At 44.5% G+C, this 22,796-nt stretch overlaps 3 protein-coding genes across 3 annotated transcripts; all 3 read left to right on the forward strand.

Moving 5' to 3' along the window:
- The first annotated feature begins 209 nt into the window (after positions 1 to 209).
- rpl18 (ribosomal protein L18) lies at positions 210 to 4,086 on the forward strand. Its single transcript, XM_088307650.1, has 7 exons — positions 210 to 347; positions 903 to 989; positions 1,899 to 2,006; positions 2,222 to 2,320; positions 2,598 to 2,721; positions 3,411 to 3,480; positions 3,953 to 4,086. Exons 1-7 carry the CDS (start codon positions 345 to 347, stop codon positions 4,026 to 4,028), a joined length of 567 nt encoding a protein of 188 aa, XP_088163776.1. The 5' UTR covers positions 210 to 344; the 3' UTR covers positions 4,029 to 4,086.
- A 330-nt stretch (positions 4,087 to 4,416) lies between these two features.
- On the forward strand, positions 4,417 to 14,183 carry sphk2 (sphingosine kinase 2). Its single transcript, XM_088307598.1, has 8 exons — positions 4,417 to 4,492; positions 7,055 to 8,315; positions 9,868 to 10,017; positions 10,097 to 10,191; positions 10,264 to 10,379; positions 10,481 to 10,690; positions 11,357 to 12,890; positions 13,288 to 14,183. Exons 2-8 carry the CDS (start codon positions 7,832 to 7,834, stop codon positions 13,348 to 13,350), a joined length of 2,652 nt encoding a protein of 883 aa, XP_088163724.1. The 5' UTR covers positions 4,417 to 4,492; positions 7,055 to 7,831; the 3' UTR covers positions 13,351 to 14,183.
- A 1,707-nt stretch (positions 14,184 to 15,890) lies between these two features.
- Positions 15,891 to 22,491, forward strand: cyth2 (cytohesin 2). Its single transcript, XM_088307677.1, has 12 exons — positions 15,891 to 16,089; positions 17,310 to 17,460; positions 17,785 to 17,851; positions 17,936 to 18,054; positions 18,132 to 18,212; positions 18,364 to 18,476; positions 18,623 to 18,771; positions 18,851 to 18,962; positions 19,405 to 19,481; positions 19,904 to 19,975; positions 20,361 to 20,515; positions 20,627 to 22,491. The coding sequence occupies exons 1-12, from the start codon at positions 16,023 to 16,025 to the stop codon at positions 20,712 to 20,714; spliced, it is 1,251 nt and encodes a 416-aa protein (XP_088163803.1). The 5' UTR covers positions 15,891 to 16,022; the 3' UTR covers positions 20,715 to 22,491.
- The last annotated feature ends 305 nt before the right edge of the window (positions 22,492 to 22,796 follow it).

Here is a 22,796-nt window from a genome sequence, read left to right on the forward strand (position 1 = left end):
GCATATTTATAATATTGTCACAGCAATGCATAATTGTATATAGTTAACTGTAGTTAGTTTTTGGATTTCTGAGATAAAATAGATGGATAAAACTATATTATTGACAGATATTTACGCATATTAAAATTATTCAGCGGTTTGGAACATTCAGTAAGCGACTTGTTAATATATGCCTTAATTGATCCTGTCGCTAGAGGCGCCATTCAGAATCCCGCCCAGTTTTTACCCGTGGAAGCCAACCGGAAGCCGTGCATGTGTTTAACCAATCAGAGACGCGAGATTTCAGTGCACTGATATCGCGAGACCTATGCTCACCCTTTTCCCTTTTTCCCTTCGCGTCCAAGATGGTAGGTAGCGCTAGTTTAACTTTCATGATACGCCAGTTTGACTATCCACGGCCATCCTCTTAATTGCTATTGCGCAGCCTCTTCATTGCAACGCTTACCGATTATTGGGAAAGTTTACATTGCAAATTGAACGCCATTTCGTAGTATATGTGCCTGCAAATATATTAGCTTGGTCTCTTGCTGTCGACAGCTATAGCCATGACGTTGTACACAACACGTTCAAAAATGGCTCGGAATGTTAAACAATAAGGATCAATGTGGAAATTAAAATTGTCTCGGTGTTAGTTAGTGTGTCATGTTTCAGTGTTGTTGGTCAACTCCATGTTTGTGTTGTCGTGCTAATTAGCCGCTAGCCACAGCCAACGTGTGTACCAAGTTGCTAATAATGTACCTCCCGTAATTTGGTCCAACGTTATGTTAAATGCCTAAATTAAGGCACTGTTATATTCGTAGTTGTACAATAACTGCTCCCATTTTGTACCTAATTTTTCTAGTTAAAGTCAAGGTAATGAATGAAAGTGATGTAAATCCATGTTTGTTGTATTATTCCTAAAGGGAATTGACATCAGACATAACAAGGACCGTAAGGTGCACAGGAAGGAGCCAAAGAGCCAGGATATCTACCTGAGGCTCCTGGTCAAGGTGAGTGTGTCACTTTCAAATTTCTGACCGATCTGCGATTTCTTGTAGTTTTTTCCCCCCTTACATCCACTTGACACATTTTCACATATTATGGTGGAATTTACAATATTAAAAAACACTTTGTGTAGTATTTCCCAGCGCCTGGTCTCCCTCTCACTGTCAATAATGGGTGGTTATTGTCTAATGTCACTTTGCGATAAAAAAATGTGCGCGTTTCGCATCGTTATCCAAACAAGATGCAAGAGGTGTTTACGTCAAGCTGCTTGCACCCCACAGTTGAGTTTAACTGCATTACTGACACATAAAACAAGACAGAATTAATTGTATAATTCAATGAAAATTGGAGTTGGGCTAATGTCTTTATAGGGTTGCTACTGCTATTTAGTAGTCGAGGGGGCCGATAACCGATATCGGTGGCTATTAATTTGCTGTAAAATAGAAATATTGACAAAATAAAAAAAGTCACTTTGTTGAAAAAAAACAACAAATTTTCAAGATGTTTGAAGGTTTTTAATTGTATTGAGAATAGACAGGTCTTTTTTTTTTTTTATTCTATCAAAAGATGTAGGGAGCTTTCATAGTCTTCGGCGTGTCTCAAGCGAAGTGAAAAACTAAACCATTAAATAGCTCCTTTTCTGCACTAAAAGTTTTCTAAAATTAAAATAAAATAACTGAAGTCTTTCACTGACACATATTTTTGTTTTACTTTCTAACAAAAAGTGCTGAGTAGCATATCTTATAAAGCCTAAGTGAAAATTTTAAAAAGTTCATTGATGTTATCTGTCACGAATGCTTGCCATTGTGGGAAATTTTGAGTTTTCATCAGGTTTTGTAAAAGGTTGCTAAGATATTCCCAATACACAGTATACAAAAATAAATAGCATATTCTAAAGATGTCTTGCCTTGTAGCTGTACAGGTTCCTGGCCCGTCGCTCCAATGCGTCGTTCAACAGAGTTGTCCTGAAGAGGCTCTTCATGAGCAGGACCAACAGGCCTCCCATTTCCATTTCCCGCCTGGTCAGTCTCGCATGCCTGCAATTGGAAATATTCACTCTGATTATGATTTCATACCGACATCAGCGTTGGTTGGTGACTATGACTTGTTTTACTTGATATTGAGGACTCCCCGTATTGTTTTTGTCCAATTGTTGAGACTTGTGTTTACCCTGCTGATTTTCAAGTCAAAGATAAGTTGTCAATTTCTCCTCCACTGAACTTGCGTCTCATTGCAGATCTCTAAGATGAAGCTGGCCGGCCGCGACGGCAAAATCGCCGTCGTCGTGGGAACGATCACTGACGATGTCAGGATCCAGGAAGTGCCCAAGCTCAAGGTCAGGGGCCCCCTCGCACTTTCACGGCTTTCTGTGACACTTCCGGTCTCTGTGTGTCTATTGCAACCCTCTTGTGTTACCCTCTGAATGCGTTATGAAAGGAAAATGGATGGACTTTGAGCTCAAAGTGTCATGAGCTGACAGACAGATTGGAAAAGTCACAGAAAGCTGTCGAAGTTGAACATCGTTATTATGGATCAAATCCCCGACGCCAAATAGCTCCAACTTTTGGGGCATATCCACGCTTTTTCACTTAATGTGGCGACGCTCTCTCAAGGTGTGCGCTCTGAGGGTGACTGACGGTGCTCGCCGCAGGATCCTGCACGCCGGAGGACAGGTGATGACTTTCGACCAGCTGGCTATGGCTACACCTAAAGGACACGGCACCGTGTTGCTGTCTGGTAAGGACAACCACACACGTTCTTTGCTCTCGGCAGGAATGACTCTGTTCGATTTCCTCCTGTTGTGTGAATTGTCAGTGCGCAGATGTCGAACCCGGTTGACGAGTCATGTGGAATTTGCGCACTCGCTTTGTGCTGGCCAGACCTGAGCCAGCCGCTATCGTTCAATATCCAGATATGGATGTTCTTTTCTATAGCATGATTGACAAAACATTAACCGGCCGGCAGCTATGCCTCCTTGTTGTTGGAGTGGAAAGACTGCTTGAAACGAATTGAGACTTTTATCACGTCAAGTTATTTTTATAGCCCGGAGTCTCAAAGGGCTTCACAAGCCCTCAATTCACTAGAATTTGTAACACACCTGTTTTTGTAGCATAAACCTGCTGTTGATGTGGAGTGGGCAACTTTAATTGTGTATCCGACACAATGATAGTTAAAACAGTAGGAGAGTCCGTTTAATGGAATGAAGCACCACAGGTTGACGCCACCTGAGAAATGCAAAATGCGCCACAAACCACTTGTTATTCGGTAGAAGGTTGCTTCATTTTTTTTTTTTTGGATGAGTTGGATCAAACAGCAATCCCTTTACTAGTTGAATTGTCACCAGGTCGCATAATAGTAGTGGCAAAGCAAAAGATGAGAATATAAAATCACTTGTGAATTATTTCAAAAATGGATTTGTTTTTCAGGTCCTCGCAAGGGCAGAGAGGTCTACAGGCACTTTGGAAAAGCTCCTGGAACGCCTCACAGCCACGCCAAGTATGAACACACTTAGTCATTTATTATCATCATAAAATGGCTTGACTTATCTTAAAGTTGTATTTGTAAAATGTAGTTGCACGCGTATAACAAAAACCTGTTGGTTGAAATTGCCTGCGAGTGTGAATGGTTGCTCTGTGATTGGCTGGCAACCCGTCCAGAGTGTGATAGAAAGTGGATGGATGATCCAGTTTATAATTATAAAAGGGGAAATAACAGAAATTGTCCCCAAAAATACCCAAACTTTCACTGCACGAAAAATTGGGGCTTAAAACAACGGCCCAAAAAAAAAAAGAAATATTTGAAAGAATTAAAAAAAAAAGACTATTAAGAATTGCTGCACATGGACAAATTCTGAAATTAGTGCTGATCACTGATTTTGAATCAAAACTGCAAAATACCTGAAGTCTCCTCTTAGGCCAATGAGCGTGCATCGAGAGTGACTTGTGCTGACGTCTTTTCTCTTTTCCAGGCCCTACATTCGTTCCAAGGGCAGGAAGTTCGAGAGAGCTCGTGGTCGCAGAGCCAGCCGTGGCTACAAGAATTAAAGTCTCGCTTTGTTTACCATGCTTTCGAGTTCAAATAAAAGACTGGCTGTACAAAACATCTCTTCTTCGTTTGTGTTCTATCCCCCCGCCCCCTCCTCTTCCCTCCTTATATGGTGCCACTGCAACAAACTGTGCAAATTCTTGGAACATGACCTTCAAACAATGATACATTCCTTTGAGCAGCTTTGCCATAAAAGCGTGAGGGCAAGTCATGCGCGGTTCTGTGTGGTGGAAATGATTGGCTGCCGAGGCATTTTGGTCCAAACAGGAAGTGAGCGATGGTCTGTCAATGATTGGAGAATGTCGGAGGGTGTTGCAATGTTTTCCATCTCGCCATTGGGCTTCCTTTGCGCCGCTCAACGCAGCAGCAGCACGCACACTTCCTGCAGCGCAACAACAGGAGCAGAAGCAGCACACCGCACTTGGCACGAGAACCAACCGCTGTCCACGGCAGGCATGATGAGGTACGGCGCTGTCTTATAGGTTTCTTTTCAATTCCATTTCGATTCAATTAGTAACACATTCTTTCATAAAAGGTGTCGGCGTTATAAAACCTTTGCTTTGAATCATAAACCAAACCTTGCTAGTGTCGTCTTCGCCAACTTCCATGCGACTGACACCTAGTTTGTCGCGACTATATTTTTAAAAAAAAAACGAGCTTTTGATGGTTTCCGTGTATATCCTATAGCCATTTAATTACAATTTTACACTAATTCGGTTGACGTCTTTGAAGACCGCCAGCAACCAGCTAGCTTCCAGTTGGGACTATCGTTACTTTAGCACGCTTAGCTAACGTCAAAACAAAGTCGCCGATAATTACAACGTAATAAACAAATTACAACATTTAGCATTCGGTGTCGTAGCTAGGACTTGGAAATTAATCTATCTTCTTATCTCGACCCTTCAAGCCTATCTAGCTAACATCCGCACAACACCGGCTAAAGTTCAACGGGCACGCGTAGTTTTCAATTTTACTCGAAATTCGGCTACCAAAAATGAGTCATTTTTTTAAAGATTTGTCAATTGTCAAAATTAATTATATGGTTCATCAAAGAACTAGTGAACGGTTGATTGATGCGTTTAACCAGGAATTATTATATATCGCTCGAGAAAGAAATATTGTCGTTGGTGCTGCCGTCGGTTAAAGCCCGTCCTCGCTCTTAATCAATCAATCAATCAATCAAAATATTTAACCAGAATCCAAAACTTTTGTCACAAGGGTGATCTGGCCAAGAGGACTCACATAATTAACGCCTCTATCATAAAAACAAAGTAGACATCAAAGCATTCATAAAGAGCATATAAGAACACAGTACAATTTCAAACAGCCAGACTTTAAACAGAAAAGTGTCCCCATCTATTCAATCCCGACCACCCTCAATGTGGAACATTAAATACTGAGCATATGTACATATTGCAAGGATAACAAAACCAAACTACACTCGAGCATATCTCAACACCATGAGGAAGATGACATGACTTGCACTTCATCAGGGCCCACAAGATGCCAGATGCCCTTTACGGATGTTTGTATATCACAAGATTACGGAAAGCAATCAAACGGTCCACTGCACCGAACATTGCCAATGCCAAAGATACGGTGCCCGTTTTTATGCACCAAAAGCAGTGATTAATCGGCATGTTGGAAAAGTTTGATTTCTGTGCTTCCAAACCTTTTTTGCAGAGGCCGCTTGGCCGTAACTGCACAATGCTAACAAAGACAGCAGTGGAGGCAATTCATCATTATTCTCGGACAACAGAGAAAAAGTTGAGTGATGTGTGTGCTTTAATTAATCCCTTAGCAGAGTCTACACAACATAATTGAAAACAATACTCTTCTTTCTCATTTGGATCTGGAGCTAAAAACTGGAATCCCGGCTCCAAACAAGACTGACAGCTTAATGTTACCGTTGAGCGTCTAACAATACGATGCCGTCAGGGGTTAAACGCAAGCGCTTGCCCACACATGCCCAAAAATACCCCCACAAGTCAGTTAACAACAGCTTCATTGTGCGGGAGTCCAAATTAGCCCGTTGCTTGTATTATTATTTGACGTGTCCACGCCCTGCTTCAAGGACCAAAGGTGCAACAATGGCCGTGGGGCTTGCTCCTATTGGAACGCGAGCCTTATCAAAACAGGACATCGGCCAGGCATTGATTCTGTCTGCGCCGCGGCTTGCATAATGTTTCCTGACTGTTGTAAAAGTTGAAAGTAAGAGATGAGCGCCTCGTAAAGTTAAGCGTTGTACTTTGACATATCAAAGCAGCGCTGGTTGAAACGTCACTGCGCTTTGATGCGTTTTGGACGTGACGGGTTCAAGTCTTCTCTCGGTGTGTCAAGATGTTTGTAGATTGATTCTATTGGCTGGAATTCAAATACAGTTGAGTCATTTCTCGCGAGTGTTTTTGTTTATTCAGCTAACGAACAATGAGCACATTTAACCACTTTTTTTTTTTGTTTTACATTCCATACATTTTTGGCAGATGGTCAGCAATTAAAACTGACTGCTCGCTTCAAGCTGTCTATTGTCACGCTCAGGTGAATTCAAAATATTGCCCGAGGGACGTTTGCAAGCGTAATACTAAAACAAAATGTATGGGGGAAAAGTCGTTATTAAAATATCAATATATGGTTTTATGAATTAATATCGTGCTATGAAAAGGAAAATCGATTAAAAAAAAAAAAACAGTCGGAAAATGTTCTTTTTTTGACCACAGTGCTTGCAATGCGTCAGCAAGCCGCCGGTGTGACTTTGACTCACAACGTGTCTCAGCAAAATCGAAACTCGCACATCACGCGTCCCTGATGGCCACATCTTCCGCTTGCCTCTTAATTCTGCATGGAGCTACGCTTTCGCCGACAAAATGGGAAAACTTCTCATTTCGTCTTTTCATCATCAAAGTATTGCCTTGTCGGCACTTTTTGATTGAAATGTTCAAGGTTCAACTTCTAAGCGCGCTAAATTCACAAAATGTTCATTGGAAGAACAAAATCTAGTTGACTTCCAATGTTGTCTTTTCTCCAGGAGCCGAGACCTCCGTGAGGGAACGTGACGCGTGGAGTTTTTTATTTATTTAATTTTATTTTTTTAATACCATGACAAGGAGCCACCTGGACCTGTCTCGCAGTTTTCCTTTTGTCTTTTGTGTGTGTGTCCGTTTTCTTGTTTGTTTTTTGTCTCTTGTCGTCCTGTCTCTCTGCTGTTGTCACCACTCAGATGGAGGACAGATAAAAAGAAAAAAAGACCCCCTGTCCCTTATATTTTTATTATTATGATTATTATCATCTCTTGTCCAAATCAAGAACAATCCTGCACTTTTCATGCCCGTCCAGTTCGTCCCAGGAATGCAAATGTTTATTTAATGACGCTTTTCTAGCCTCCTTGTGCAGTCAAGGTGTTGATTTTTTTTTTTTTTTTTTAGTCTTAACTCATTTGATCATTCTTCTCAGTGAAACTTGTTTAATTATTTAAAAATTATACCTTTTTTTATCTTGTAGCTGCTAAGTTGCCTTAAGTTGTGATGTTATCGGTTTACCTCGTGGATATGACTTGTTTTACATATTGACTGACGGAGAGTGAACTGTAGAGCTACACACTGGAAGCTTCCGTTTTTTTTTTCTTCTTTTTAAACTCTGACCTGGAAACTGTTGACGTTCTTCCTCAATGAAGACACTAAGAAGGACACATGGGAACAAAACCTTTTTTTTTTTTTTAACGTTTGAATTCCTGCCCGCCGCTTTTTAATCGTTCATTTGGTATTTATTTGCCCCGATAACGCTCGTCCACCTCCGGCGAGCGAGGATGCGCTCCCCAGAACCGTCGTCCTTCCCCCCATCGGAAGCCCTCCTGCACGGCCAGTTTGCCAGCTGGGGGTCCGGCAACAACAACAACAACAGCAGCGGCAGCAGTAACAACAACAGCTGCCCCAACAGCCCCGGCGGTCCGGGCGGGCTCTCCCCAGCCGCTTCACCCACGCTGGCGCCGGCCTCCAACTACGCCTTGACGCTCACCCACGTGCACATCCACATCCAGCGCCTGTCGCCACGGCCGGGCAAGGAGGACCGTCTGCTGCTGCCCCTGTCGGAGCTGGTGGGCTGCAGCTGCCCCCGAGCCCCCGCGCCGCCTCTCCTGGTGCTCTACTGGTACCCGCCGGGCAAACGGCGCAAAGGGGTGTCGCGCCGCCGCCAGGTGAGGGCCTACCTGGCCGAGAGCAGAACGGAGGCGGAGCGATGGTCGGCCGCCGTGCAGTGTTTACTCCGAGGGGTGCCGGTCACTGCTGAAACCGGTGAGCATGCTGAGCACACGCGTGTTTGCAGATGTCACATTCTTAGACCCGTCACTAATGTATTATGCAGTGAAATACGATATATATTATTTAACAACGGCAAACACCTCTTTATTAAAATATTTTGCAACCTGCTAGTTGTAGGATTTTGCCTGACTCATTTTCTGAGAATATGAGTACAATTTATGAAAAGCGATTACCGTATTGAAGTTTCCATTATTAAGTTATGAGCACTTTGTGACTCGGACTTATCTCCAAATGTCTTTTCTCCTTCCATTTGGATTCCTGTGTCCTTTGTAGATGCTTGCTAATTATAGCTTCATGTCATAGTGACCAAGACGTGCAAGCATTTTTGTGGCACGCAGAAAAGTCGTTCAAAACAACAAGCGGGCCGACACGCGAGAAATGGTTTGATGTCCCGTTTCATGTCAAATAGACGATTATTCACGTGAGATGTTTTCACTGTTACTTGTGTGTCGACCTTTTTCTCGGTCGGTTCTGCACTTCAGCAGCGTCTGACCTCCTTTCCTGTCTCCTTCCTCCCTCCGTTGCTTCTTTTTAATGTCTAATCTCCCTCTCTCCTTTTGTTTCCTGACCTCAACGAAAAGCTCCTCATCGCCATCGCTGTCCTCGCTTTAACCCAGCCGCCTTTTTCATCCCTCATCTCTGCTGCTTTTGTGTGCGACGTTTGTTGTTTGTCGGAGCGCTCGTAGCGACTTTTCCAAGCGACAAGCACCGGCGCTGCAGCTGTGTTGGTTTTCGGTTGATTTGTGCTCGTGTGCCAGTGGATTGTTGTTCCATAATCCAAGATTAATCCGCGCGTGTGGAAGAGTTGGGTGGAATATAGAGGGGTGGAACAAAGGGGGGAAAAAAGTAGAAAATCGTTTTTTTTTTTTTTTTAAATTTAAAGCAGGTGTGGGCAAACTACGGCCCGGGGGCCACATGCGGCCCGTTAAACGTTTTAATCCGGCCCGCCAAATTTTAAAAAAATGAAATGAATAAGCCTTGTTTTATTTTCTAAATACTGATTTTGTTGTAATGCTTTTTTTCATTTTCATTTAAAATTAAATGTTTTTTTTTTTTTTCTTCGATGAGGTGAGGTTACCAAAACACTCCATCCATCTGCTCCTGGTCCGGCCCCTCTGGCAAATTTTAGAACCCATTGTGTCCCGCCAATCAAAAAGTTTGCCCACTCCTGATTTAGAAGATGCTCGAATCGTTTCGCTTTGAAATATAATGATACGTCTCAAATAGCCTCATTATTGGAGGGACATTTACCAACGCGTTCAATTGTATGTAAAATTACAAAACGACTTCCAAGTGTCTTGATCAAATCGTAATCCCGCTGAGTCAAACTGAATCCAATCGTTCCACTTTAAAAATTAACCGTTGTTGAATCATTTCGCACCCCACATATCGAAAAGTGTATTGAATTGTCCTATGTGGGGGGGATGCACATTACTGATTTATATTTAAATATCAATATTTGATTTTTTGGGGGAGTATTTTTTGGGTAAATCATTCATATGCCCCCATTTTTTTTTTTTTACAGAATTTTCCAGAAGCCTGCTTCCTCGTCCCAGGCGACTACTGCTGCTGGTCAATCCCTTCAGCGGGCGAGGACAGGCAATGCAGTGGTGCCAGACGCACATCCTGCCGATGATCCGAGAGGCCAACATCAGCTACAACCTGATTCAGACAGGTAGCGCCGCTCATGACGACGACTTGCCGGTGCTGCTTTATGTAGAACGAGTGGCCCACTGCGTCTCATTGTGCCTCAGAGCGTCAGAACCACGCCAGAGAGCTCATCCGAGAGATATCGCTCCCCGAGTGGGACGGCGTCGTCATCATTTCCGGAGATGGCCTCCTACACGAGGTGAGAATCGAAAAGGGGACGTTGTTCTTGTTTGGCGCGTTGATGCTGATATGATGTGCTCTGATCTGGCAGGTTATAAACGGCTTAATGGAGCGTCCAGATTGGGAGCAAGCAATTAAAACGCCGGTTGGTATTCTGCCCTGCGGCTCTGGCAACGCGCTGGCTGGGTCCATCAACCACCATGCAGGGTAGGGAACGTTGATCGGCAGCCGTTCTGTTCGGATACGGCAAAGCGGCGGTGCAACCGTTAAGCGATTCGTCGATTTTTTTTTTTCTAAAATACTTTTAGGTTTGACATGTGCCTTCGGGAGCCTCTCCTTTTGAACTGCTGCTTCCTGCTGTGTCGCGGCGGCGTGCGGCCCATGGATCTGGTCTCCGTGACGACCAGCCCACCCGCCACCATCAACAGCCGAGCTGCTACGGCAGTGCCCAGGAGGCTCTTTTCATTCCTGTCCGTCGCCTGGGGATTTGTGTCGGATGTGGATATCGAAAGTGAGAGGTGAGCAGTACTGGGAAATTGCGATAAATGAACATCAGCGATACAAACAGACAATTACATTTTGGGGGATTTAGTTGTACCCCTCCTAATGCGTTGAACACGTCACAAGCAAAACCCGTTTAGAACGGGGATGGCCGAGTGGCCTCATGATTAATTTTCAGGAAAATATATTTTTTTACGAGCACCCAAAAATTCTTCAAAAATTGCTGAGGAACATTCAATTATCGGGGATAAAAAAGGGGAAACAAATCCTGGGGAAAAGAATTAAAAATCGGAAATATGAAAAAAAATTGTGAATCCACAGGGGTTGACTTTAATTTTAAGTTGTAATGACACCTGTCACCACCAGATGGCTGACTCTTATTATTCTGGCCAAAACAGCAACGTGAGTAGGCCTATTTTTTTTTTTTCTTCGGACTTTGAATGATATGCAGGCCAATCTTAGTACCTCAATAATATTTAAATGTTGAGTGAGTTAATATTTGCAAAAATACAGAAATAAAACAAAATGTGTTTCTTTTTAAGCATTTTCGTACCGTCCTTGTTTGGTAATTTATGTACAAGGGACCCCTTTGCACCGGGAAAAAAGATACTGTGCAGTGGAATAGTGGCGCGAGTTTTCTGAATTTTTTTTTTTTTTCTGAAGTCCTTTCCATGTGACGGCAGGTATCGAGGCCTGGGCTCCGCACGTTTCACTCTGGGCACTCTGGTGCGCATCGCGTCCCTCCGCTCCTACAAGGGGCGTCTATCCTACGTCCCCCCCTCCACTGTGGCCTCGTCGCCCGACGCCACGCCCCCCCCGCCGAGGAGGCCGCTCTCCCGAAGCATCACAGAGGGCCTGGAGAGCTTCTGCAAACCCCCCATCCATCGCACCTCCTCCGACATGGGCATCAGCGAACAGCGCAGTTTGCGGCGGGGCGAGGGCGAGCGGGAGAAGGAGGAGAGGCAGCGGGAAAGAGAGAGGAGACGGGAGCGAGCCCGAGGAGGCGGGACGGGCGTGGTGAGAGCCAGCAGCCTGATGGAGGACAGGGAGAAGGAGAACGAGGGGGAGGTTGAGATGGAGGAGGCCAGGCTGAAGGGGGAACGGGGTGACTGCTCCGTGGGAGGGGACGGCGGACTGGCGCAGATCGAAGATGAACGGGAGGATGAGGGACGAACGGAGGAGGACTCGAGTGAGATGGAGGAGGAGCATCATCAGGCTGGCAACGGGGTCGGCCGCGTGAAAGGCGAAGGGGCGCTGCATGCTCAAGAGCTTGGTGACGGCTCGGAGACAGGTGAAGGCTGTTTGACCTACCAAGATGGAGTCCAGCAAGCCCGACAGGCCCTCAGGAAGAACTCCGCTCCTTCCAGCCAGATCGCCAACACTCTGTTCGGTCAAGCCGACTGCAATTCCAGCCCCTCCTACGGGGCGGAAGACGAGGACTTGAATGAAAGCTACTACCAGAAAGAGGTGTACCCTCTGGACGTCGCCCGCGAACGAGCCCTCACCATCTCCTCCCCCTTTCGCCACGCCCCCTTCTCGTGCAAACCCAGAACTGTGGACCAGAACCAGAACTCCTCGCGGCCGAGGCCCCTGTCGCTGCTGCAGCACTCCCACTCCAACTCCCTGCCTCCTAAACTTCCCTCCTTGTCCCTCTCTCTGTCCCCCACACCTCCGTCTTCGCCTTCGTGTGCCTCCCCGCACTCCTCGTCCTACCTGGCGCCGCGCCCCAACACGCCCGGGTCGGCCTCGCCGTCGCCCTCCATACGCACGCCGTCCTCATCGTTTAACTTTGACATTGCCGAACCCGCCGGGCCCCAGAAGAACCGTCCTTACGTCACGCTGCCTTTAAATGTCCCGGGAGATGACTTGTTGCCCCCCCTGGACCAACCCCTTCCCACGCGAGACTGGGTCACGATAGAGGGGGACTTTGTCCTGGTTTTGGCGCTTTATCAGAGCCACCTGGGAGCCGACCTGCACGCCGCGCCGCAGGCCAAGTTCGATGACGGACTCATCCACCTGACCTTTGTGCGGGCGGGCATATCCAGAGCCACGTTACTCCGACTGTTCTTTGCCATGGAGAGAGGAACGCACCATACTGTCAGCTCGCCGTACGTCAGCCACGTTTCCTGTCGCGCCTTCAGGCTGCAGCCTCTGTCTGCACGCGGGACGCTCACTGTAGACGGAGAGCTGGTGCCGTATGGGCCCTTGCAAGCGCAGGTCAGTTGAATTAGAGGAGGCAACATTTTACTTTTTTTTTTTTTTAATCAAAGATGCAAGCAAACTTTTCCATATTTATTTGTTTAGTTTATTTTTTTTATTTATTTTATTTATTTATTTTTTTCCCAATCTGGCTTCATTTTTTTCTCCAGCACCTCGGGTGATTTTTTTTTCTTTAAATGTCATAGCTCTAAATTACAACGCATGGAAAAATTCTTATTGCTCAAGTTTTTATAGGTCAAATTAAAAAAAAATAAAGACCAAAAAAATATATATATATTTTTTTAAATCAGCATAAAAAAAGGATTAATCCATCTGATTAAAATTTGCTCTTGAGTCTTTATTATTGTTTGCTGCTTAACTGTCGTCATTCAAGATCATTTTGTGTGATTTGCAGGTTCATCCCTCCATGGCGCGCCTCATTGTTGGTGACTCGGGAGCGCAGGTCACCAGGTTCTAAATCAGGGATTGGTTGAAGCTGATCAAAAGCACTCACTTCTGAATTATGTCATTTCTGTTGACGCGTATGCTCTGAGAGACTGAAATAACCTGGATTGCACAGTCTGACGAAAAAAAGGGATTACCTGACCGAGCCATGCATCGTAAGAACAGGAATGCAGGGATTAATTGTGATGTTTTTTTTTTTGTTTTGTTTTTTTCTTTTAAATGGATGCAAACTGCACTGCATTGCACAGCTGTGAGATTACGCCAAGCGAATCCGCAGACGCATGAAAACTGCACAGCCTGGAATAACGAGGGAAGATCAATTGAATGTTTATTTTTTTTTATTTTTTGCGCAGACGGTGCATGATTTGAGTGTATGTATACATGAACGTATGCCTGCTCAGAAGCACTACCAGTATTTTTGCCTTACGGGGAAATAGGAACATTTAATTGACTTTGCAAAATGACACTAGACAACATGACAATGTTCGAGCTTGAGTGGTTAACAAAGTTAATTTCACTTACTTTACCTTCAACAGTATTTGATGTTGATATTTCGTTGCACTCAATAATCTTCTGGAGTGCATTTAATATTTTACGATAGCCTCTTTCACAGAGCCGTAACAGAAGGCATTATCCGCCTTTTACGCAGAACTCAGCAAGGCAAGAAATTGCCATCACCCTCCATGATCAAAATGTAAATGAAAAAGGGAATTTTTGCAAAGAGGTTCTTAATAATTTGCAAACACAGTAAAGTCCTACAATGCAGAACCCACTGGTGAGGCGGGCCCAGAACGAGGACTAGTTTGGCCAAGTTGTGCAAACATTACCTGGTTGTCCCTGGTTATTGAACAAAAGTCAAAGAATAAACGCAAGGCACTTTTTCACACACGTCCTGCCGTTCGCTTCAACTAAGGCAAGTCACGCAACACAAGAGTGGCTAATAACGGTTTTGAGCAGGGGTGGGCAAACTTTTTGATTGGCGGGCCACAATGGGTTCGAAAATTCGACAGAGGGGCCGGACCGGGAGTAGATGGATGGAGTGTTTTGGTCACCTCGCCTCATCGGAGGAAAAAAAATTTATTTAATTTTAAATGAAAGTGAACAAAAGCATTACAACAAAATATGTGTCTTTGAAAAACCACAGTATTTAGAAATTAAAACATTAACAAGGTTTATTTTATTTTTTTCAAGTTCGGCGGGCCGGATTAAAACGTTAAACGGGCCGCGTGTGGCCCCCGGGCCGTAGTTTGCCCACCATCCATTCATGGGTTCCAGTGTACTTCAGTGTGCCAGGCTTTGACTTTTGAAGTCGCACACATTCACAGTCACAAAACATCCCGTGAGGATTTTGTCTTCATGTTCAAATTTCCATTGCTTAAAGAGATCGAGCACCTCTTTTTCGTATAATTGTTCACCATTTATCAAAATTGTTTTCGTGGATGTTCTGCCTTTTTGATGTCTTGTGAAAGAGGCTAAAAATCACAACACTAGAATGCAAAGTTGGACTTTCTTAAGGTGCTGAGACATTTGCAGGACAGAAAGAAAGCACTAGGAAAAGTACCTTAGAGCAGATGCGACAATAACACATTACATTCGTTAGTTTCTTTTTTTTCTTTTTTTTTTTTTTAGCTGGGAAAGTTGAATGTAGAAAACAAACAAAATGAACATCTTTTTTTTTTGGTCACAATGATGAAGACTGAATCTGACTGTGCGCTGCCAACCGAAATCATGGTAATGTGTTGAGCTTTGCCTTAAATGACCTCACCAATATTTTTTAAATGATTTCAAAACAACAGGGAGTGACAAATGATGATAAATGTCATTTTGAGACCTGCTGATGAACCGGTCAAAATCAATAGCATGTGCACTGTATCAATCAGTCAAGATCGTGTGTGAACTATTTGGGTCCTTGTCAGCACAGAGCATGTTTGGGAAGATATCAATGCCTTTGTATTAGAACCCTGTTGAAAAAACTTGTTCATGCGTGACCGGAAAAAGTGGACGATAACTTTTCACTGCTCACCAGGCTGCTATTTCGCTTGTTGTATTTTCTGTTCTTTTTTTTATTTATGCACAGTACAGCTAGAGTCTACCACAATGACGTAGCAATCTAGGCTTGTAATAACACCTCGAAGAAGAAGAATCACAAATTACACTTTTTGCCCAAATGTACACTATCCAGAGATGTTAAGAATGACCTTCTATGGATGTTGGAACTGAATAAATGGATTTAAAGTTGAAATGTCCAGGTAGTGGCCCTGCTTGTAAGGAAATTGCATTTATTACTAAAATGATGGAAGAAAATACACATATGTTTGGAATAAATGTAACTGAAAAACTTGACTAGTTTTCCCTGATGTTACAGTGTGTGTGCTAATGGCGCGTTTTGCTTATCGAAAGTTTAGCACTGACGTTGAAACCTTTTATTAATTGCACAATGTTACATTTTGAAAGCCAAAACCATCTGAGCGGAATAACATTTACCATCTTATCTAAGCACTTATTTTGAAAAATAAAACTCTGACCGGAAATACTATCCTCGATCACCAGCCATCGCTTCCGGTTTGGGCACCGTCTTTGTCTCCGGCCCGACGTATCGAAACCACCAGTAGTCGTGGTTTTTTCCTCTTTCCTTTCACTTTTGAGGATATATTTGCATATATATCCACATTTTTCTGCTATTGAATGACAGTCGACTCGGAACTATTTATGCCTAAAAGTAAAGCGCCGAAAATGGATGACTTGGACTACAGTAAGTCGCTTAGCGGGGAGCTCGTTTTATGAAGACGTTATCTTTAAGCTAGCGGCGGCTAGCTCGAGTCGTTTTTTCGCATGTGTTTGATGAGGTGCGACGAACAGGCCGTTTACTACACTTTTGAACGCAAACGAGCTGAACATGCTCTTTAATGGTTGTTCAAATTGTCTAGCACGGTCTTGTTGTGGAACAGTTCGACTGACGCAGACGTTAGCTTCATATCGATCGATTTGAATATCGGCTAGTGTTTCCTTTCAGGTAAGGCCGACCGGTGGACATTTAAAAGCGTCAGTGGGCTTCACGTAACACCCCAACAATGCGTCTTATTCCTTAAAATACTTCTTAATCCTGGATTGTGTAAAGCCGCTTGTTTTTTTTGTGCTGGATCCGGTCTGTGGGCGTGGTTGTTGGGACTGGAGCTGGCGTTGCTGGTGGCGGCATTAATTTTTGTTTTGGATTCATGGTGTTGTTACTTGCACCATTTTGGTCTTGTGGTTTTAGCGGAAATCTGGGCATATTAACTTTTGGGTTGAAACCCACTCATACGTTAGTAGAAATTAAAACAAGGGTGCGGAATTCTGGTTCTCGAGGACTGCTTTCTTACCTGTTTTAGATGTCTCCCTCCCCCATCACCCCGGATTCAAATGATCACAATCATTTTCAGGCTTCTGAAGAGCTTTCTGATGAACTCATCATTTGAATCTGGTGTATTGGAGGATTGAGGCTACTGAAACATGTAGAAAAGCGGCCAGCCCTCAGGGACCGGAGTTAATTTTAGATCCTCTAAAAAAAAAAGTTTTTGTGGTGTGTCAGGAAACTGACGTAGTCAGCGAGAGTACACACAACCATTGAACCCCATAACGTTAAGGCTGATAAGCCCACCTCTTTGTCACTGTGAAGCCTAACATTATGTCCCAGTTAACCTGAACAGAATAAGTAGTACAGAAATGGATGGGTGGATGCCCTGTCCACACCATTGTATGTTTTATTTAATTCTGCCCCCCCCAAGCTTTTTAACTTCCTGATAACAATGGCAGTAATCTGTCATTCCTAATATGAATCACAATGCTGTTTGCGATTTATTTTAAGATAATAAAGAGACACCCCTTCTTTTATTGTAAGAGCTCTGTGTTTGTCATATCTGCAGCGGCAGAGCTAACGGACTCATTCTTCTCTGCTTCCACCCCCCCCCCCCCCCCCCCCCTCCCTGCCCGCAGTCCCAGTAGACCTGAGCCCAGAGGAGCGCTCGGAGCTGGAGGACATCCGCAGGAGGAAGGGGGTCCTGCTGCAAGAGATCCAGAGGCTCCGCGAGGAGCTCCGGGAGGCCATTTTGGAAGTGGAGGGGCTGGAGGCCAGCACAGAGGGCAGGTGGGGAGTGGCCACAGGATGCCCGTTTGTTGTTTTGCATTATGAATTAATGGTTCAAACAATTTTAGTAAGATCACACATGATTAGACTCATCCTTTAAACCACACAACCTATTGCCGTCAACATTCTTAAAACCGTAGAGCAGCCAATGTTGAATATAATCCATATGAGGACGCTGTTCAGGTTCCAATATTTACACAATGTGACGTCAATTCTGAGTTGTTGGACCTTTGACCTTACGCGTTCCACTGTTTACTTCAATTCCACTGCGCCAACAATCTTTCTATTGTAGTAATCACACCCTATCTTCTGTCAACTGTGCAGTAAAACCCTTCAGAAAAATAGGCATGTTGCAATGGGCAGGAAGAAGTTCAACATGGACCCTAAAAAGGTAGGAACGCTCAAATATTGCTTGGATAGTGTGTCTTTCGAAAGGGAGCGTAGATGGTGACGGAGTGTGTGTTTGTCTTTGCAGGGCATCGTGTTTCTCGTGGAAAATGAGCTGCTCAGACACACTCCGGAGGACATCGCCCAGTTCCTCTACAAAGGCGAAGGCCTCAACAAGACGGCGATAGGCGATTACCTCGGAGAAAGGTGGTGCATTTGAATCTACTGTGCATGTTTATCTCATTCTGCCCCTTATTTATGGTTCAGTCTCTGTTGTGCTGCAGGGACGACTTCAACATCAAAGTCCTCCAGGCTTTCGTCGACTTGCATGAGTTCACCGATCTCAACCTCGTCCAGGCCCTCAGGTAAGCGGCAACTCCATTTTGCAATCAACTGGATTTAACGTCGCGCTTAGCGCAAGCTTCCCATTCATATCGGTTTGCTCCATTTCGTCTACAATTCATGAAAATCGGATTCAATGACTCATGTGTCTTTTTGTCACGGAAATGTTTGCAGACAATTTTTGTGGAGTTTCCGTCTGCCCGGCGAAGCCCAGAAGATTGACAGAATGATGGAAGCCTTTGCTCAGAGATACTGCCGCTGTAACCCCGGCGTCTTCCAGAGCACTGGTACACACATGCGCTCACACGCACAAACCAAATATGTTTGTTTTTATTCTCTTATTCTTTTTTATTATGTATTGCGATATTTTTGCACAACAGAGCTATTTTACTTTCTTGAAAATCCATAAAGATTGTTGCCACTTTTTTTGCAGACACGTGTTACGTGCTGTCATTCGCCATCATCATGCTCAACACCAGCCTCCATAACCCCAACGTGAGGGACAAACCGGGCGTGGACCGCTTCATCTCCATGAACCGAGGCATCAACGACGGAGGCGACCTGCCCGAGGACCTCCTGCGAGTACGCTAATCCTCCGCACTGGCGAGCAGCGAAACATCAAACCGGAGCACTGACGCCTTTTCTTCTCTTCTCACTCGAGAACCTGTACGAAAGTATTAAAAACGAGCCCTTCAAGATCCCAGAGGATGACGGCAACGACCTCACGCACACCTTTTTCAACCCCGACAGAGAGGGCTGGCTGCTCAAGCTCGGTGAGAGAGCCAACACGGCCCACAAATGTTAGGACGTTTGCTGCTCTCTTCCGAGGCTTTTTTTTTTTTTTTGTTTTGTTTTTTGTGGTGGGCGTGTCCCCTCGGGTCTTTGTCTGTCGACCTGACAACAAAATGGCGACCGAGGGGCTCGCCGTGGAGCTGTTGTTGCATGGCGGGGCTTGTCATATGTGTCACTAATGTTTCATGTCCCTCTCTCTCTTTCTTCCTTTCTCGTCTCCCTCTAAATAAATCCGCTGGTCCCTTTTCGCCTTCCGCTTCTTCTCCTGCGAATTTCCGCCTTCCCCTGCCGCTGCTTGTTTTCTCAGGAGGTATGTACTGACCAAGTTACCGTTGCGATCACGCGTGTAGAAAGGTAGTCAGCCGCTAGAGGGTAAACTCTTGCGTCGGGCGACTCCATCTGACTGTCGTCGCTTCGTTTCAGGGGGACGAGTGAAAACCTGGAAAAGGCGGTGGTTCATCCTCACAGACAACTGTCTCTACTACTTTGAATACACAACAGTAAGTCTGCACCTGGTAGTGCCTAATTTCTGGAGCCGCTTTGATTTTTTTTATTGATTTTTTTTTAATAATTTTGATGATTATGAACTAATGCACTCATTCCAGTATATGAGAATATTGCATCAAGATTGTTTTAAATATTAAAAAGTAGATCGAAATTGTCCTTCGGAAAATTGTCTTGGTTGGAGGTTCCTTTTTATTTAAGCCATAAAACGATTCATTTGTTCATCTGAATGTTTTGAACACTTGAGAAGTGCAACTGGTTGGGCGACTTTTGCACTGCTTAAATCAATCCCAAACCTCACACGAGGCGACGTCTTAACGGATGACTTGAGCGAGGTTCTGCCTTTGGTTCTTTCACACGCAGCCGTCCATCCTGTGCTCTCAACGCGTGCGTGTTTGTGTGTGTGTTAAACTAACAGGATAAAGAACCTCGAGGCATCATCCCCTTGGAGAACCTCAGCATCCGTGAGGTGGAGGACCCACGCAAACCTGTAAGATCGCATTCCCCACAGATCATTGTTTATTGTGCCTGCGCTGGATTTAGCCTGCATGCTTGACACAATTCCAATTTTTATTTTTATTTTTATTGTGTTCAAGCGTCACAATTGGGATAGCAACGGAACAAATAGAATGAAGCCTGTTATTTATGTGGAACCAATTGAATAATAGCTGAAAATGTATTTTCATTGACTTTTGATTTTGATTGATCAGTTTGTGTGATGAGGTGATTTGATTACACATTTGCACTGGTACCTGTAAGGTAAGGAAGGTACCACCAGACATGGAAATACAATATGATGTGATCTAAGAATGAAATCAACATTGGGTACTTGTGTTTTGAGTTCATGCTGCGTCCTCCTCTTCTGGTCCCGACAGAACTGCTTCGAGTTGTACATCCCCAACAACCGCGGTCAGCTCATCAAGGCGTGCAAGACGGAAGCCGACGGCCGGGTGGTGGAGGGAAACCACATGGTGTACCGCATCTCCGCCCCCACGCCCGAAGAGAAGGACGAGTGGATCCACAGCATCAAGTACGGCAACAAAAACGGAAGACCATGCAAGAAATTAGAATAAGTGGAAAACTGAATTTAATTCCCGAAAGTCAAACTCACCTGTTTTGCCGCAAATGTGTGTCACGTCAGATCTGCGGTCAGCGTGGACCCCTTCTATGAAATGCTCGCCGCCAGGAAGAAACGTATATCGCTGAAGAAGAAAGAAGAGCAGCCCTAGAGTATTACCTCTGTTATCCTTTTTTTTTTTTGTATCCTCATCTTCCTCCCTCCAAACTCCTTCTTGATCCCGTGGCCGCCGTGTTGAACACGATTGTCATCACCACGCAATCCATGACGCCAGGGGCACCGAACCCTATACTGCCCTCTATGCCGTCCTCAAAACACCTTCTAAAACGCGCCCGTACGTTTAAACAGCAAATACTCATCATATACAGTTGGTCCCCCAATTACGTGCAATTTATTTTATTTTTTGGGGGGGAGGTGCTCTTTCTGAAACGCCTGAAATGCCGCAGTGTCACGTGTAAAAGTGGTGCTTTGGTGCCCTCTTGTGGCATTTTTGTGTCATGGAGCTATTTTTAAGTAAGGGGAGGAGCTTCTACTAGACAGGCCAATGTCGTGTCTAATAGGCCTAGTTGTGCCTGAGTTATGTTGGAGTGATTTGAGGCGCTTTATTGGTTGTGTTTTTCAGCCAACTTGCGGCAATTGCAAACCTTTTGGGTGGGCGTCCATTATTTTCTCAAAATGGCGGCAAAGGACTGCTCGTAAAGCTCCTCAACTCTCTTCAGCGTTTTCTATTTGTTTTTCTAGGAGAAGCTCATCCCCTCCATTCAACATAGTCCCTCGGCAAAAAAATGCCATCGGGTGGTGCCAAAGCGCTACTTTTTTGTGCTTCGCCGCCATCTTCTGGCACTTATGAGGTAGAATTTACGCAGTATTTTTTTTTATTAGCGATGGCTTTGAATACAAGCTCCTTCTCTCATTTTAGCAAACTGACTTGGATACCAAAACTCCTTGACTAATTGATGCCCCCGCCCCCCAAAGTTGTCTATTTGCCCTTAGGTTCCACTAGATGGCACCAAAACACTCCTGATAAAGCCCATTAACTCAATTCTTAATAGTTCTTTGGCACAAGTTGATGCACAAGTTGCGTCCAAAGCCGAACAGATGCGATGTATGGAATGTAACGTTGTAGTCGTTGTCGTTGTTGGGACCTTAATGGTGCCAAAGAACTGCTTTTCTATTAGACGCCGCCTTGGCACCTCCTTGTGGCATCCCATGACATTTCAGAAAAAGCACCAAAAAAGTGAATAATAGTGGATTAAAAAACAAAACATGAATTTGTAAGAAAAAAATCGTGACTAGGTAGGGCGAACACTATATGATAATAAGCAATTGTAGGATCCAGAGGCCCCGCCCCCTTCCCTCCAATTCCATCATTACACCAGCCTACAATATTGTCAAGTAGATGAAGACGTGACCACCTCCTTAACTGGCCTCTCGTCAAAGGCAGCTCATTATCACGTACGACTTTTTTTTTTGTGTTCTTGTAAATAGATTTGTTTATGGCACAACTTGTAGAGACCATTTAATTTATTGTACCGTTTTGTACGAGCTACTGTTTGGAGCGCACGTGGACGGGCGTTAAGTCGCCAAAGAAGTCTTTAGCCTGTGCCTCCTCGTTGCCTAGAAGAAGAGCTGCCAGGATATTTGCCGTTTAGCCTGGTTAAGCAAAAGCGTCCATGAAATGATCCGACACTTTTTCTCGCGTTTCTTCATTCCTTTGCTTCTCGATGTCCGCGGAACACAAAATATGCGCCCATCCAACCATCAAGATAAAACGCGTTCTGTGACCTTGTTCCGGATGAATCGGATTTGGCGCGTTAATGATTTTTTTGTAGACAAAACTAAAGCTATGTTGTTTTACTGCACTTTATTTGTTGTTGCGACTGCCGCGCGTCGGTGAACCGGCTCACCAATAAGTGAGAGCAGGGCTGGGGACCGAACTCAGAAGTATTTTCGAAACATATTTCGATGGCCCTTGTCCGAAAAAAAAAGGTTCCCCACTGCGCGGTGAAATTTAAAAACGCTATCACCTCCTCACTTTAAACTTCAGCAGTTCACAACCATCATGCGGGATAGTTGTTCTTTTTCCTTAATATTTTAGAAGCAGTATGAGGCTGAATGATGACGCTGATCGTATTTGGACCTTCAAAGCCGCGGCGGCGGCTAAGCTTACTAACAAAAACTACTTGAGTTGCCTTTACGTTCGTCGTTTTTCTCTCCCAAAGCTTCCAACGGC

The sequence above is a fragment of the Idiotropiscis lumnitzeri genome, chromosome 10 (genome assembly GCF_059441095.1).
Source record: "Idiotropiscis lumnitzeri isolate Australia: NSW breed Sydney's pygmy pipehorse chromosome 10, RoL_Ilum_1.0, whole genome shotgun sequence".
NCBI lineage: Eukaryota > Metazoa > Chordata > Actinopteri > Syngnathiformes > Syngnathidae > Idiotropiscis > Idiotropiscis lumnitzeri.